The sequence below is a fragment of the Pelophylax lessonae genome (assembly GCF_965119305.1).
Source record: "Pelophylax lessonae genome assembly, chromosome: 4".
In the NCBI taxonomy this organism is placed as follows: domain Eukaryota; kingdom Metazoa; phylum Chordata; class Amphibia; order Anura; family Ranidae; genus Pelophylax; species Pelophylax lessonae.
Window position 1 is genome coordinate 114126637 of NC_138771.1, and position 18452 is coordinate 114145088.

Here is an 18452-nt window from a genome sequence, read left to right on the forward strand (position 1 = left end):
CAGCCAACCAGGTAAACCAGGAGCTTAACCAGGAACAACTGGAGCTCACCAACCAGAAATAATACACCCTCAAGAGGCAGGAACCTCTGCAACAGCAGCCTGCAAAACTTTGCAGCCCAACGCAGCATCCGCGATGGCGAGTACATCCACCTTGTAAAACGTAGTGAATGTATGTACAGATGACCATCTGGCCGCCTAGCACACCTGAACCACTGACGCCTGACGACGGAAGGCCCAGGAGGCACTATGCGCCTGTGTAGAATGCGCCTTAACAGGGAAAGGAGGAGCCTGACCCTTAATAGAATAGGCCTGTGCCACCGTCTGCCTGATCCATCTGTAAATGGTCACAGCAGACACAGCCTGCCCCTTACGAGATTCATCCATAAGGACAAACTAAGAATCCGATTTTCGAATTGACTCAGTCGCCGCCAGATAAACCCTGATTGCCCGGACCACATCCAGGGAATGCAGAGCAATTTCTTTAGCACGTGTAGGCTTAGGGCACAATGAAGGCAACACAATGTCTTCATTCAAGTAGAAACCCGAGATGACACTTGGAACGACTGACAGGGACGTACCACCACTTTGTCCCTGTGAACCACCAGGTAAGATGGCCGACAGGACAACGCAGACAGTTCCGACACCCTGTGTGCATTAGTAATAGCCACCAAAAAAGCTACCTTCCTCCGTCCCAGAAGCAAGAAAGAATTTTGTGCTGAGAAGGAGGGCCCCTGTCTACGACGAGGCTCCTTCTATTTCCTAGACTATGGCAGATCAATGAGAGCTTTCTTAAAGGCTTGGTCTGCAGACCAATTCTTAAGCCACAGCACGAGCCTAATCACCACCGCCGATAAAAGGAGGAGCTGTATCCAAAGCAGCATAAAAAAAACTGCAGTCCATTGACCAACTGGTCTGCTAAATCAACATAAGCAGCGGAGACCTGCTCACCCCCCAGGCTCTGGCACAAAAAGCTTGGCCCATTCAGTTAGTGTCTGAGACACCAGGGCTGAGGCAAAGACTTGCTGCAATGTTGAACAAGCCATAGTAAACATGTTGCGTGCCACAGCCTCCGCTTTTCCTGTTAGCTGGGTCCTTAAAGGACGGGGATTCCTCTACTGGGATCATGGTAGCTTTGTTCAACCTGGAAACAGGAGGGTCCACCACCGGTGGACTAGTCCACTTTTTTAAAAGGGACTCATCAAAAGGGGTAACATACAGCAAAACGTTTGGGGACCACAAATGGTCCTTTTGGTTGTTCCCATTCCTTACAGGAAAACCTGTAAAAATAAGGTACATAAGGAAACACCTTTAAAGTGCGAGGTGACTTATGCGTACCAAACGACACAGCCACATCTGTGGCTACATCAGCCGCATCCTTCATTTTTAAAGTGTCACGCACTGCAGTGATAAGTGCATCTACTAGCGCTTTTTATTCGCTGCTGCGACCATGGGGGAATCATCCTCACGATTGGATGGATCTGGGGGTGCGATAGTAAGTCCCCCTGAATGGGCCACGTCCAAGGCAGCAAGATTAGCCTTTGAGCACACGCCACTTCCACCCGGGACACTAAGGAATGCAGGACCACCATCAGTACAACCATGGGAAGCTGGTGTTCTGAGGGACCTGCCACCTCCATGAGGGAGTCAGTGGGGGAGATGTGACCCTGAGGCTCCATGAGGAAAGGAAGACCTTGCAGTACAAAAACGATCTTTTGGCACCACTAAAGGATCCACCCAAGGCTCAGGGTACCTATCAGCAAAGAGAGAGATAACAGGGACACCAAAGGACTCACCCTACCGATCAGAGGAGCGCTGAGAATTCGGACCCAGCATCACCATGGACGCCATCCTGCTTCATATGTCCCATGTACAATAAGAGAAAACTGAGGAGGAAGAGGAGGAGCTTCGACATCCCCAGGAGGCTTCGGTTGTCCCCGGAGTCTCCCGGACTAAGGAAAATGGCCCCCATGACATCGGGCTACACAAACATGGCCACCAGCCGGACTAAGAGAAAATGGCCCCCGTGACATCATCAGGCTATACAAAAATGTCAGCCAGAGACCAGCCAGACTAAGGGAAAATGGCCACCATCAGCTACAGCATGCTGCCAGGATCTTTCCTGTGCCCTCTGCAAGGGGACCCTCTCCTAAAGGTAGGACACACGTTAGGAGAGACACTGCTGCGCACTCTGCACTGGGACCCCCCCTGCACTATACCCTACACTGCAAACAGTGGGGCATGCACCAAGGGGTCTCCCTACACTGGGACCCCTCCAGACTACCAGGGCAGGACACACTATCCCAGGATCCTTAGAGTGGGGAAAGCTGGGGAGACTCCAGGGATCTCAACTGCATCCTCTGCCCTGGGCCCCCACCAGATTTCAGATCCAAACAAGGGGGAAAGGGAGTGGGGGAAACTTAGCTCACTGAGGGATTTTTAAGGATTGGAGGAGGGAATCTGCAGGCAGGTCCAACCGTCCCTGGAGGCTACCCGCGTCCGGCCTAAAAAAAGAAAAAAAACGCCAAGAAAGGGGGGGGGGGTGCTGTACTTACCCTTCAATGTTGTGTGTAACGAACCAGACAGAATCTTCACTATAGATGTAGAGGTGCTGTCGGCCAAGGGACCGCTGCGACTCAGACCCAAGGAACCGCTTCGAAGGTAGACACCATCAGGCACATCATCCACATGCCAGACCGGAGGGATGACCGTCTGCTGGAAAACAGAAGCTGAATTGCTTCCTGCAATTTCTGAAGAAACAATCTGGCTGAGGCCCAGTCCAGAGTCAGACCCAGATAGTCCAACTTGTGGATGGAACCAGAGCAGACTTCTGAAGGTGCAGATCCAACCAGAGTTCGCAGAGTAATCTCCAAGTTGTCCATCAGAGCAGTCTGGAGACTCTGCTTGCAGAAGAGGATCGTCCAGGTACCCAGTACCGCGATCCCCCACAGACACAAAAACGCTAGCACTGGGGCCAACACTTCTGTGAAGACCCGAGGAGCAGAGGTGAGACCAAAGGGTAATGCCACAACTGATCATGCTCCTCACCCACAGCAAAGTGAAGGAAGCTCTGGTGACCGGCACATATTGTAATGTAAAAAGGTAGGCGTCTTTGATGTCGATAGAAGCGAGAAAATCCCCCTGTTGAGAGACGAACAGGCCTCTTATAAGCCGAGGAGAATGGTCCACGTCTACGGTGGGGCTCCTTGCCCTTGGTAGCCTGTGGAAGAAGAGTACTTTTCCCTCCCCTGCGAGCCCTCTAACGAGGTGAGCCAAAGAAACTCCAAGCAAGCGATTCCCTACAAGAGGAGATTAGATAAGGCCTTCTTAGAAGTCTGGTCTGCAGACCAGCATTTCAGCCAGACAATATGCCAAAGGACCACTGCTGATATTGTCAGCCTAGAAATTAAAGGAGCGCATCCAAAGAGGCATCACAGAGAAAGTGTAGCTCCTGGACCAACTGATCCGCCAGCTCCGCAAAAGGCAGAGGTAAGTTGTTTCCCCTCCAGTTCCCGGCGTAAAAGTTTAGCGCACTCAGGCCGGTATTTACTATTGCCCTGGTATTGCAAACTCTGACCAAGTGCAGAACCAGCCACAGTGAACATATGGCGGGACAGAGCCTCCGCTCTCCTATCAACCTAATCTTTAAAGGCTGGTGACTCCTCAACCGGAATTAACCTGGAAACTGGCGAGTCCACTACAGGTGGGACCATCCACTTTTTAAGCAGGGAATCTTTATAAGGATACCACGTAGAAAAACTCTTAGGAACCAAAAGAGTGCATTTTGGACAACCACACTGTTTTGTGACAATGTTGTCAAAGTAAGTGGGAAAGGGGAACATCCCCGCCACCGTGGAGGGCCTGTGGTGCCAAAAACGGGACCACCGCTTCCGATGCAGCATCACTGCCAGGTTTAAAATTTAATTCACTGAAAATTAGTGCATCCAACAGCGCCTTTCCATGCGCGGCTAGAGGAGCAGAGGAATCATCATCACTTCTGAGCACTCCGGGTGCGTGAACGCAGACCCAGTAGAGCGACTCGTGTCCGCAGCAGCCGATAACACATTCAGGATCTGATGAGACAGATGAGGCAGGGGAGGGTGGGGGATGCTATATACGAAGCTCACCCAGAAAACATATCAGGGGAGGGCTGCAGACTCTGATCCCGCGAAGAGAGGCCGACCAAGGGTCCACAAATGGACCATCTACTGAACCCTGCAAAAAAAACAGGGGGGGGGGGGGGTCGCCCTCGGAGCCCGTCCATAGAGGCTCGCATTATAAAAAATAGCCCCCTTAAAAAGGCGGCCGACCCCCCGTGATGCGGACGCGCAGGAAGGGTGCCCTGATGGTCCCACAGCGCTAAAAAGGGGCAGGTGCCTTTCCCAATAATGGGCCCGGTAGGCCTAAATTATTGTGGAGGCCCAGCCACAAGTGCACTGATCCCAGTCAGGCAGATGCCCAAAGGAAGGGCAGGGGCTTCAGCCAACCCCCCCCCACGGAGGTGCCCAACTAGGCCGCATGGCCTAGTAGGACGCAAGCCGGGCCTCAATTCTTGTGGAAGTCCAGCTGCTTGCGTGCGAGCCCCAGCGGAGTCGACCACCCAGGGGCAGCGGAGGGGAGGGCAAAAAACGGAAGGTAGTGACTTCAGCAACCCTCCCTGGCGCCGCCCCACATAGCTCCCGACCAGTAAGCTGCAACCTAATGTTTTGGCCGGATCCTGCCACGTGAGGCGCGGACCCACGGATGCCCAACCATCCGCTCCTCCAGCCCAACAACTGCAGAAGGGAGGCTAGAGGACATGCCTGCCCTAGTCAAGAACCCCCAAGGGTGGCAGGTAACCCTGCTCAAGCCCCCGTTACGTACCAGGAAAAACCCAGGCCAGCAGCTACTCCAACAAGCCCCGCTTAAAAGCATGTGGCAAAAGCCAGCTCATAACCTCACCCGGGGGGGAAGGGGCCGGAAGACCCACATTGACCCCTAAAATTTTAGAGGGGCTGGTGGGGGAACAGGTTGTCCCACCGTCCCAGGGAAGGGCCCACGTCCACGCCAAAACCCTCCAGGGGAGGGGGGAGAAGAGGCTACTAATCATACCAGGAAACAGGGTGGGCATCGTTCCATACAGATCACCGCGCCATAGGAAAAGGGGAAGCTGTCGGCCAGGAGGAACGATGCGACTTGGGCTCAGGCCAGATAGTAAGCGTCCTCGCGAGAGGTTTAGCTCGCAGGCCAGCCCCGTCCAATGAGGCTATGTGGCGGCCGAACCTCTGGATCTTGCAAAAAATATCCAGTCCATCGCTCAGTTTTCCTGCCTAGTGTCCTACTCCTGTAGGGGGCAGTATAACCCAATGGTTAAGAAGAATCAAGAGCTGTATTCGGTCAATGAAAAAAAAAAAAACTGGCTCCCAACTTTTTTAGCTGGCTCCTAGATTCAAAGCAAATTTGTCAAGCCCTGGGTTAAACTTATATTGGATATTTATTGTTACAGCAGTAATATAAAGGAACCCACTTCCCTAGAAGGAGGTACTAGCTGAGCATGTTGGCAATGTCAAAGACTTCAGGATGTCTTCTTCAGGAATCAGAATATACAGGGCTATGTTAATTGTTTGAGAATAAAAATTACACACACAGGTTGAACTGGATGTCTTTTTTCAATCTTATAAAACCATGTAATTATGTAAAAAGATTTTGTTTTTCTCCACAGTTTACACCCCCAGCTTTTATGCAGTAATTATACAAAATACGACTTTGTATTTGATTGCAAGGCCTCCTTTTACTAGAATTAGATATACATAGATGCTTACTTAAAAAGGTTGTCCATCAGGTATCGGTAGTTAGGCTGATTGCTCTCAGGCATAAAACACACAGCAAACACAATGATGGCATTAAGGCCATCTCCATAATAACCTAAAAGAAAAAAAAAAAATCATGATAAACATTCTCACAACATGTGCATAGGAGGCAAAAGAATGAGATATTCACAGCCTAATCCTATTACTTCTAATGTCATGAAAATATTGACAACCAATCTATGATATCACCAACTATAGTACCAGTAAAATAAGCCTAAAGTTGATATATACATAAGAGCGGCCTTATCTGCTAAATTTGTAATTCTTTCTACCAACATTTGTAGCTCAATATACCTCTATCAGACAGCCCAGCCAGGAGGGTGACACAGAAATTCAGTAGTGTCACCTCATCTGCAGCCTGCACATTATACAAGAAAAAAAATATAAAAAAAAAATGCATGTAAAATACACATACATGAGTCTCCATGCATTTTAAGGTTCCAAACTTGTAATATTCAGCAAGCTGCATTGCTTTAGAACGTGTTGCAGTGCAGCCCCTTTGTCAGAAGGGAGAAACCTAACCTTTTTATTGCCTTTTGCCTGCATTCTAAAAAACATTATTAAATGCAATGAAACTGAGGCAGTGTGAATGAGCCCTATATGCAATTATACACAGGGCAAAATTATTCATCCCAAGAATGTCACCTGCCAATCAGACAGCTTGGATAATTCTTTAACAATTTTTGACACAGCACTTTGCCAAGTAAGCAGAACTAGGTCAGTGTCATGCTTGGCACTCACTGACAGCTCACCCAACATGTACTAATCAGAAAGTCTTTCCACTGAATCAAAAGCAATTTAACAGCTATATTAAATATGATACAGAAAATCTATATATCTAAACTAATAAATAATATTTTTTATACAGTATATTTTACATATAGGGCATACACCATGCACTGTTTCATTTATTGTTTGCAAACACTATCTTCATTTAAAATGTCATGAGAGATGAACCTCAGAGTGAATTAGCAACCATTTGGAATTCCCTTGATGAATGGTGGTCAGCCCAGGCTACGTTGAACTTTACTGGAATGTAAATAATGCAGTGTATTTGCTGGTCAAAAGAAAACAAATATAGCTCAGGGCTTTTGAAAATTCACTAAGACGACCCCCATCATTTAAATATGTTTCTCTAAGCATAAAAGGCTCCTTCCTTGTAGAACCTGTACACACTAGTAAGGATCCATTGACATATCTCGTCAAAATTAGGTCAGCAAACCTCATTGTACAATGGCTTGTTTGAACTAGATGGATGAACATTTAGAACCAGCAGCCTGTTCAAGGTAGGCTATTTGTGATTCTTTACTTTTTTGTTCAACCAATGGGTTGCACGAAAAAAAATTAACAGATTCCTAGATCCACACATTTGATGTGGATGGAGTATTCATCATTCCCTCTATGCCTTAGAGCGAGGAGACTTCCCGACTACGGACAGCAAAACCCTAAGGATGTCAGACATTGCTTGTGATTTGCAGCGCATTGCTAAGAAGATCACATGCGATGTCTGTGCGATGCAAATTCAGCTATACAGATTGTATGGCTGAATTTACATCGCATTCGGACTAAAATGGGGCAGGACCCTTCTTTCAGTCCGTACTGGGATCGGATCGCATGGGTGTTCACACCCATGCGATCTGATTTCTGCACCCATGGACAGTTCGCGACGCGATCTGCAAACTGGTCTGGGTGTCATTCATTTTGTATTGACACCTGCAGAGGATCGCATAGGGCTGTGTGAACTGCCTGCCAGAGACATGCGATGCAGGAACCCTCACTGGAATCATGCTGGTTTCTGCATAACAATAGCCTCAATAAGGAAACCTGGGATTTTTGACCTATTAGTAAAATCCATTTATCTGATGTTCATTGATGGACATCTCCTGATTCTTCTTAACCATTGGGTTATACTGCCCCCTACAGGAGGACACTAGGCAGGAAAAAGTTTGACTACACCTATGGGCAGTCCCAGGGGGTATACACCCACTGGGACGTCCCAAAGAAGTGTCAAACACGAGGGGTGGAAAACAGTCAGTGTTATTCATTATTCTTGGTTGCCTTACATTGGTGTGAATACCCATCACACCTTGCTCTGGTTCATAAGCACACCTCATTTAAAGGCCCAACATCCCCTTTCTTTTTACCAATTAGGGATGGAGACACATGTGTTCCCCATGTGTCTTGTCTAAAAAGTCCCACTTTCCCTTTTTTATATATATATATATATATATATATATATATATATATATATATATATATATATATATATATATATATATATATATATATATATATATATATATATATATATATATATATATATATATATATATATATATATATATATATACACACACACACACACACACACATTTTTAACCAGAGCACCCAATTCAGATCACAAAAGCTTTGTGGTGGAGCAGTTAGGCTTAATTTACAAGGTTTGCCCCTTTTGGCCAATGCACATACAATTGAATTACTTTTATAACTATAAATGTAATCCTTGTTGTCAGTTTAACAGACAAAGAAGTCTCACTGTGAGCAGCTAAAATTAGTCAAGGTAAACAGATGTTAAATATGGCCTCTCCTAAATTGGTTTCCCCACATTTCGCAGTGGTCTTGAAGAAAGACCACTGTGTCTTGAAGTTATTTTGAGCAAAGCACAGGATACAGAAATGCCCTAAATTAAATGCTAGCCCTATACTCTTAAGGGCCATACACACTAAGATTTTCTGAAGACTTTTTCCTCCAGATTTACCTTTTCTATGTAGTGCAAGGGCCTGCCAGATTGCATACAAAGTTTAGGTCTGACCTCATATTATATGATTTTGGTAAGTCTGAAGGAAAAAGTCTTCAGAAAATCTTATAGTGTGTATGGCCCATTAGGCTCTCTGAAAAGTCACGACTGTCTGCTAGCTTTAAAGTGCACAATGTAATTAGTATACCAAGTATTAGAACACCGGCTCATCTTTCTAAAAAATGACCGGGTCACCAAAAAATTTAATATACAAAAGCAATTCAAAACAAACAGGTACTGCGCCAGAAAAATGAATAGTGAATATGTAAAAAAAATAAATATATGTATAATGACAATATGTGTAAATAATAAGCAAACTCAATGACCTTAAAGCGGAGTTCCACCTAAAAAAAAAAAAAAAAAAAGACATAAAAATACCCCCGGGACAGTCAGGGCTAGTGCATTCCGCAATAGATAGCCTCTGTACTGTCCCGGGTTGCACTTACCTTTTAGAAGAAATACTTACCTTGAAAATGTCTTGTCCAGCGCTGTCATCTCAGGTGTGGGCAGCTTGAAGCCAGCGCGAGCCTCTTCTGCGTCCTCTTCAGTCTTCTTCGGTCCCACGATGCACTGCGCCGGCCCCGCCGTCACTTCCGGGGCTGCAGAGTCATCCCTGCACAGCTTCTGGGCATTCCCAGAAGCTGTTTAGTAAGGTATGACGCGCCTACACCGGAAATGACGTCGGGGCCGGTGCAGGCGCATTGATTCCTGGGAGCGATGACGTTCAGCTCCCAGGAGTCAATGCAATCCAGGAAGTGACGACGGGCCATGGCCGCCGAGGGGAGGAAGAAGTAAGGTGAGTATATTTTCTTCTAATCCAAGGTAAGTAAAAATAAAAAAAAAAAATGCGATTATCCATTTCTTTTTAAGGTGACCCGGAGCAAGAAGATCAACAGAAGAGTCATTTTAGGGTGGAACTCCACTTTAAATCATAAGTGCTTCCCAATATCACACAAAAAAAATCAAAAAATAAAGAAGTGTCAATAAATCAATATGTGCATACACTCAAAATCATGAAATGAAATATCCATAAATAGGTGCAATCCAATCCTCAAAGTAATGGCCACCACAGAAGTGATTAATATAAGATATTGTGCTTCACTCCACCGCCACCAGAGATCAAAGCCTCTCACCTTAAGATTTGACCCAGAACACTGAGTCAAAAACAGCTTTTTTACCCCTCTGGGGTCACAGGCAGATGTCACCAAATGGTAAGGAGGTCTCAGAAGGATGCACAAGGACAAGGTTACAGCGATGGTGCCACTTTCACACAGGGCACATAGAGATCACCACATAAGCAAAAAGAAAAATCGAATGCTCTCCGTGCGGATAAGCTGGTAACAGCAGTTTATTAAAATCAATTTACTCACAAACAGCCACTTGGATTCATGCTTGTAAAAATTAGATTGCACAGCTGAGAGGATACACCGAGCAGCAGGGAAGGCTCCGCCCCCTATACGCGTTACGTCTAAGCCTATTGGGCGCTGACTTCAACAGTACCCCAGAGGGGTAAAAAAGCTGTTTTTGACTCAGTGTTCTGGGTCAAATCTTAAGGTGAGAGGCTTTGATCTCTGGTGGCGGTAGAGTGAAGCACAATATCATATTAATCACTTCTGTGGTGGCCATTACTTTGAGGATTGGAATGCACCCATTTATGGACATTTAATTTCATGATTTTGAGCGTATGCACATATTGATTTATTGACACTTATTTTTTGATTTTTTGTGTGATATTGGGAAGCACTTATGATTTAAGGTCATTGAGTTTGCTTATTATTTACACATATTGTCATTATACATATATTTATTTTTTTGACATATTTACTATTCATTTTTCTGGCGCAGCACCTGTTTGTTTTGAATTACTTATATTGTGGAAGTCGATAACACTATCTGGTGGTGGCTGCCTGATATATTTTTTTCCAAAAAAAAAATTTTTTTTTCCTATTCACGTAACTGCGCTGATCGCTTTTTTGCACAATATACAAGCACCCTACAGTATTATTACCTACTTGTTTTGCCACTTGGGTTTCTGAATTTGCTTTTTTGGAGAATTTCATCCACCCTCAGCCACTTTACCATCTCACAATTCTGAATGGGGATACTATGGGGTTTATTTACTAAAGCTAGGAGAGCAAAATTAGTCACAATTCTGCAGAGAAAACAATCAGATTCTAACCTCAGCTTGTTTTAAGCTTTAGCAATAAAACCTGGAAGCTGATTGGGTTCTCTGCAGAATTGTGACAAATTTTGCCCTCTCTAGCTTTAGTAAATAAACCCCTATGTGACTACTTGGCTCCAGGTGTTAAGAGTGATAGGAGGTAAGACTAAGTACTGATTTTTTTTGTCAGTTACTTTATCTGATTTTCTGCCATCCCTTTAAACGTATACCCACCATCTGCTTAAGCCTACTTTCAAAGTAGGTGTATACATCCTAAAAAAAAAAATAAAAATTGTTTCAGCCTTGAGGCCAGCGAATCTCTTACCTCCATGGCTGATAACTTTTTTGTAAGGTTCTATAGCAGACATGTCCACCCTGTGATCCTGTTCTCCAATCCTGAACATACGCCAGCGTCTGCTCTCCTCCTTTTCTTCTGCAGCAGTGTACTCTGGAATTGATCCTTTTGGAAGTACTTCAGTAGTTTTTGGTTTCGGGAGGTCATCTGTCAAAATGACATCATGATAAAGCTAAAACAAATTTTTTTTATTCCACTCCAATAACGGTTTTCTTTGTGCGGACCTCTGGGAACAGCATGATAAATATATTTACACAGATCAGCTATAACCTTATATGATCACCTATCATAACCCATCAAGCCATGGACTCCACTAGGACTCTGAAGATCTGCTGTGGTATCTGGCAGCAAGTCACAGTAGCAGATGTTTCAAGGCCTTTACATTGTGAGGCTTTGCCTCCCTGGATTAGATTTCAATTGGATTGAGATCTGGAGGCCATGTCAACATCTCGCACTCGTGTTCCTTATACCATTCCTGAATTCATTAGACCAGGCCACCTTCTTTGACTGCTCTATGGTCTAGTTCTGATGTCCACGTGCCTATTGTAGGAGCTTTAGGCTTTGTACATGGCTCAGTATGGGCACCCTGACCAATCTGCGGCTACATAGCCCCATACACAAACTGCGATGCATGTGTTCCAACACTTTTCATTTGGAACAAGCATGAACGTTTTCAGCAATTTGAGCTACAGTAGCTCCTCTATTCGATCGGGCTACAAAAGGCCAGCCTTCGCTCCCCACATGCTTCAATGAGACCTGGCCGACCATTAACTCTGTTGTGGGTTTACCAGTCTTCCTTCCTTGAACCACTTGCAGACCAGGAACCTCCCACAAGAGCTTCTGTTTTGGAGTTGCTCTGACCCGGTTTTCTAGCCATTACAATTGGCCCTTGTCATAGTCGCTCAAATCCTTAAAAAAAAAAAAAAAAAAAGATTTTTGACTTACCGTAAAATCCTTTTCTCTGAAGTTCATTGACAGACGCAGCTCCATATCTTCTTGACCATTGGGTTATGCTGCCCTCTACAGGAGTAGGACACCAGGCAGGAAAAAGCTTTACCATGCCAATGGGGCAGTCCCTGCAGACATACCACTCACTCTGCTATAGCCCTCAGTTTTGTTGCAAGCACTGTTTAGAAGAAATAAAACCCATTCCACTCATAATTAGAGGGGCGGGTGCTGCGTCTGTCAATTAACTTCAGAGAAAAGGATTTTACGGTAAGTCAAAAATCCAATTTTCTCTATTGTTCACTGACACACGCAGCTCCATATCTTCTTGACCATTGGGATGTCCCAAAGCAATATTTGCATGAGGGGTGGGGAAAAAAAAAAAAAAAAAAAAGCAAAAAAGAACGTAATTCCCTAAGGCTAAACCAGGAACAACAACTGGAGCTCACCCAGAAAAAAAACACACACTCTCAAAGAGAAAAACATTTTCTCTTTTAGACAGCAGCGTGCAAAACCTTGCAGCCAAAAGAGGCATCCGAAGATGCCAACACATCTTTGTAGAATTTTGTGAACGTGTGCACTTATGACCAAGTTGCCGCCTTGCAAACTTGCAGCACTGACGCCTAATGGCGAAAAGCCCAGGAAGCACTCAGCGCCATAGTAGAATGCTCCTTCACAGGGAAGGAGGAACCTGACCCTTCAGCAAATAAGCCTGAACTACCGTCTGTCTGATCCATCTGGATATGGTCGCAGCCAATCCTTTACGAGATCCTTCGGCAAGGACAAATAGAGCATCTGATTTTCAGAATGACTCAGTAGCCGCCAGGTAAACTCTAATTGCCAGCACCACCTCCAAAGAATGTAATGCCATTTCTTTGGAATGATAGGGCTTAGGACAAAGTGAAGGCAGCACAATGTCTTCATTCAAATGAAAATCAGAAACCACCTTCGGAAGAAACGACTGATTAGGTCGGAGTATCACTTTATCTCTGTGGACCACCAGATAAGGTGAGCGGCAGGACAAAGCCACCAATTTAGATACTCTGCGGGCAGAAGTAATAGTCACCAAAAAGGCAGCCTTATGAGATAAGGCAAGCAAAGGAATCTCCCAAATGTTCTCAAAGGGAGGTTTTTGAAGAACAGATCATACCAAATTCAGATCCCACGGGGGTAGCAAGGATGGTCTCAGGGGAGCCATATGGCGAACCCCCTGAATAAAAGTGTGAATCAGGGCATGCGCAGCTAAAGGGCTTTGGAAAAACTCAACCAGAGCCGACACTTGGCCTTTGATAGTGACCAAAGCCAACCGCTGTTCAACAGCCCTAGCCACCGAGAACAAGCGAGGGTGCACCTTTGATGTGTGAATGATTCACACCATGAAATGTACGAGAGGAGCCACTCCCCCTGATCCAACAACTGACAACTCAGGTAATCCGGCTGCCAATTCCCCACACCTGGGATGTGCACAGCAGAGAGGGCTGGAACAAACTTTTCCGCCCAATCCATGATGTCTGTCACCTCCAGGGCCGCCACAACACTCTTGGTGCCCCCATGATGATTGATGTAAGCCAAGGCCGTGGCATTGTCCGATTGAATCCGGACTGGACAATCTTGCAGACTATTTGTCCAGTGGCTCAGGCAAAGCTTTATCGCTCTGAGTTCAAAATATATAAAATAAGTTTGGACTCTTCTACTGTCCAGGACCCCTGGGCGCAGAACTTCCCCAGCACTCCTCCCCAGCCTGACAGGCTGGCGTCCGTGGTTACCACTGTCCAATACAACAGAAGGAAGGACTTGCCCTGGCGTAGTAAAGCCACCATAGTAGAGCAGCCTGTGTTGTGACTCCACCGAATTAAAGCGTCCTAGGACTTTGGATCTTTGTTCCATTTGACTAGAATCTCCATTTGGTCTCGTGTGGAACTGCCTCGAAGGTTGACACCATCAGACCCAAGGCCCACATGAAAGTCTGCAGAGAGGACGGATTGCTTGCCAACAGCAAACTGATCATCCCCTGCAACTTGTCCGGAGGAAGAAAGACCCTCACCAAAGTGGAATCCAGAGTAAGGCCCAGATAATCCAGTCTTAAGGTATCAGAGCAGAGTTTTTTAAATTGATGTTCCAACCAAACTCTTGCAGAGTTCGTACAGTGATCGTCAAGTCGTCCAACAGGACTAAATGAGAGTCCGCCCGCAATAGGAGACCGTCCAGGTATCCCAGTACTGAAATCCCCCGTTGGTGCAGTAATGCCAGCACCCTGGTAAAGACCCCCGGGGCGAGACCAAAGGGTAACGCAATAAATTGATAAAGCTCCTCTCCTACAGGAAAGTGAAGAAAATGCTGGTGTCCAGCGTAGATAGGTATGTGTAGATATGCGTCCTTGATATCTATAGGAGGTCAAAAAGTCTCCTTGGTGAAGAGACCACTACCATTCGAATGGGATTCCATTCAAAAAACTTCTGTACTTGCACAAAGCGGTTCAGAGCCTTGGGGGTCCAGAATTGGACGTACTTTGCCTTCTTTTCTGGACACAGTAAACAGGTTTGAATAGAATACCTGAAAGCGTTCCCGAGAGGGAACCGTCACAATCACCCCTTGCATCTGCGTGCCAAAGGCACGAAGGGGCCACCTGTCTGCTGAAAAATAAGGGCCCCGTCTATTACGCTGTGACTTGCCCTTGGCGGATTCCAACAAAGACCCAAATAGGCGGTCCCCCTTAAAGGGGAGATCTATAGAACCATTTTAGAAGCCTGATCTGCAGACCAGCTTTTTAGCCACACCACGTGTGGTTAACATTATTGTGTTTAGAACACCACCACTGACACGCGACAATTTTGTCACAATAGGCGGGAAAAGTGAGTACCTTTGCCACCTTTAGGGGATCTGCAGGCCCCGAGGGAACTGGCGACCCCCCCCCCCCCCCACACATAACATTTTTTGCACCGATACAATCAGTGCATCCACCAGCACCCTTGCATGCGAATGTGCAGTAAAAAAAGTAATTATCCTCAATGCAGAGCACCCGAAGTGCGTGGACATAGACCCAATAGAGTCGCTATATGCCAAGCTTACCCTGAGAGCATAACAAGCAGGGGAGGTCACAAACCGCAGTCCCACAAGGAGACGCCGGCTAAAGACTATAAATGACATATGAGGACACAGCCCCCTATAAAAGGGGAAGAGGAGGCCAGCCGTGACGCAGACGTGCAGGCAGAGTACCCCCACACATCAATGTCCCCACTGCGCCCCCCCCCGATTCAAGGGGGCGCCAGGCAGTCCATATGTCTACCCCCCTGAGGAAGGGGGGGGGGGCCCCGATGCCCATCTGCTTCTCTATCACCCTGGTCAGCAGCTCGGTCAGCCAAAGCCACGGCCTAAATTTGGGGGCTGATCCAGTCGCGAGTCCGCCGTCAGCTCTATGAGCTTGCTCAGCAGTTTGGACAGCTTGAAATGGATAGCCACGAGTAGGCTACAAACCGCGGCCTCAATTTTTAGCCCAATCCGGCCGCATGAGGCGATCCATCGGCATCCGCCGGTCAGCTCAGTCAGGCACTTCGGACAGCCTGGCATGGTACTCGGACAGCCGCGAGTGGAGCTAAATTTTTGGCCTGATCCAGCCACGTGAGGTGCAGAGAAACATCAGCTCCCCCTCAAGCCATTAACTGCCACAGGGAGCCCAAGACATCCCTGCCCCAGTCACTAATCCCCAGGAGGCCGGGAACTTGCTCAAAGACCACTGCGTGCGATCCAGACAGCCTGGTCAGCAACAACCGAATCAATCCCCCCTTACTGGAGCAAGTGGCAAAGCCAGCTCCTACCTAACCCGGGGGTGGGGGGCGAGGGGGTGGGTGGAGTTGGGGCAAAAAGATCACCATGCCTGTTAGAGAATAGGGCCTGAACAGAATGGAATAGGGCCTGAACCACTGTCTGTCTGATCCATCTGCAGAAGCAGCCAGCCCTTTGCGAGGTGCATCCGTGAGAACAAATAGTGAGTCTGTCCTTCTAAAAGACTTTGTAGCAGCCAGGTACACCCTGATTGCCCGGAAACCACATCCACAGAATGCAAAGCAATTTCCTTAGGATGCTTACGCCTGGGACACAGGGAAGGCAACACAATGTCTTCATTCAAATGAAAATCAGACGACAACGGACATGGACGAAGAACCACCTTATCCTTGTGAACCACCAGGTAAGGTGAATGACAAGACTGCGCCGCCAGCTCCAACACCCTGCGGGTATTAGTGATAGCCACCAAAAAGGCCACCTTCTGGGATGACGTAAGCAGGGGATCCTCCCGAATATTTTCAAAGAGGCTTCTGGAGAACCAACACCACCAAATTGAGGTCCCACGGCGGGAACAGAGACCGCACTGGAAGAACCACGTGTAATTGCTCCCTGGATAAAAGTACGCACCAAGGAATGTGTGGCCAACAGACGTTGAAAGAGAACCGCCAAGGCCGAGACCTGTGCCTTAAAGGTACAAGGCCAGGTGCTGCGCAGCCCCTCATTGGGGGAAAGCCAAGATCAGAGTCACCGAAAAGCAGCGAGGGTGAACCCTGAGGAATTGACACCTCACAATGTACGCCTTCCAAGTACCATGGTATATCTTCCTAGAAGTAGACTTTCTAGCTTTTAACAGCACAGGAATCACTGATTCAGGCAACCCTCTATCCTTCAGCACCTGGCTTTCAACAGCCTTAAGCCGTCAAAACCAGCGACTGTAAAGCAGGATTGAAGATAGGCCCTTGGGGTAGATCTTCCCTGAGAAGAAGTCTACAAGGAGCATCGGCGACCAGCCGTACCAGATCAGCGTACCAAGACCGGCGACACCAGTCTGGAGCCACTGGGATGATTGGAATCCTTTCTGACTCGATCCTGCGCAGGAGTCTCAGTAGAAGTTTGAGGAAGCGGAAAGGCGTAAATCAGACGATACTGACTCCAAGGAGCCACTAATGCGTCTGGCGTCCGCAAGAGGATCCCGAGACCGTGCCACAAACCTCTGCACTTTCCTGTTGAGGTGAGTGCCCAACAGATCCACCTCGGGAGTACACAACTGATAAAACAACTCTGGATGAAGTGACCTTTCCCCCTGGTCCAACGCCTGTCAGCTGAGAATCTGCCTGCCATTTTTCCACCCCTGGAATGTGTACAGCAGAGAGGGCTGGAATAATTTATACTGCCCACCTTAGAATGACGGCTACTTCCCGAGCCGCCAGAACACTTCTTGTGCCCCCTTGGTAATTGACATAAGTCACGGCCGTGGCATTGTCGGATTGAATGTGTAACGGACACCCCTGGAGACGACTTGTCCAATGAGCCAGACAAGGTCTGATTGTAAGAGTCCAGGTTACCGTTCAATGTTCTGGAGCTCCCAGCAGAGTCCAGACCCCTTGAGCACATACTGTGCTGAGGACGCCTCCCCACCCAGTACAGGGGGGTCGTCCAGTACAGGGGAAGAAAAGATTTTCCCTGGCGAAGTGCCAGAGAACTAAGCCACCAAACCAAGGACCCCCTCATACTCTGGCTCAACAGGATCAGATTGTCTACAGACTGAGGATCTTTGTTCTATTTCACCAGACTCTTTTTGCAGAGATCTTGTGTGGAACTGTGCAAACGGAACTGCCTCAAAAAGGTAGACACCATCAGGCCCAGCACCTGCATGCAAGTCCGAACAGATGACTGCTGAACGGCAGAAGCTGAATTGCCTCCTGCAATTTCTGAAGTTTTTCCTGAGGAACACTCTGGCTGAGGCAGAGTCCAGCGTCAGACCCAGATAGTCCAGACTTGTGGACTGAACCAGAGCAGACTTCTGAAGATTCAGAATCCAACCAAACTCCTTCAGAGTTCAAAGCGTAATCTCCAAGTTGTCCAACAGAGCAGGCGATGACTCTGCTCGCAAAAGCAGATTGTTTAGATGATACCCCAGTACCGCTATCCCCCGCTAACGCAGCAATGCTAGCACCAGGGCCAATACTTTTGTGAATAACCAAGGAGCAGAGGCAAAAGCAAAGGGCAACGCCACCAATTGAGAATGCTCCTCGCCCACAGAAAGTGGAGGAAGTGCTGGTGGGCGGCATGTATTGGGATGTGAAGGTAGGCGTACTTTATGTCAATGGAGGCAAAGAAATAACCTTGATGTAGGGATACCACTACCGTGCAAATGGATTATATTCCGAATGTCTGTACCGACGCAAAGCAGTTTAGCACCTTGAGGTCCAGAATGGGAAGCACCTTGACTTCCTTCCTGTAAACAGGTTTGAGTAAAAACCTTGAAAAACGTTCCGACGTCAGAATAATCACCCCTTGAAGTAACAAGTCTTAGTATGTATAAGTTGGTACCTCACGCCAAGT

General features: G+C 47.1%; 1 protein-coding gene across 3 annotated transcripts in view; it reads right to left on the reverse strand.

Annotated features, from left to right (window-relative positions):
• Positions 1-18452, reverse strand: part of BNIP2 (BCL2 interacting protein 2) — a 127898-nt gene that overhangs the window by 40480 nt on the left and 68966 nt on the right. For all 3 annotated transcript variants that reach the window (XM_082255889.1, XM_082255888.1, XM_082255890.1), the window contains 2 exons: positions 11130-11306; positions 5799-5901 (listed from right to left, as the gene is read on the reverse strand). In XM_082255889.1, coding sequence (XP_082112015.1) covers positions 5799-5901; positions 11130-11306 — 280 coding nt within the window. The remainder of the gene's footprint in view (positions 1-5798; positions 5902-11129; positions 11307-18452) is intronic.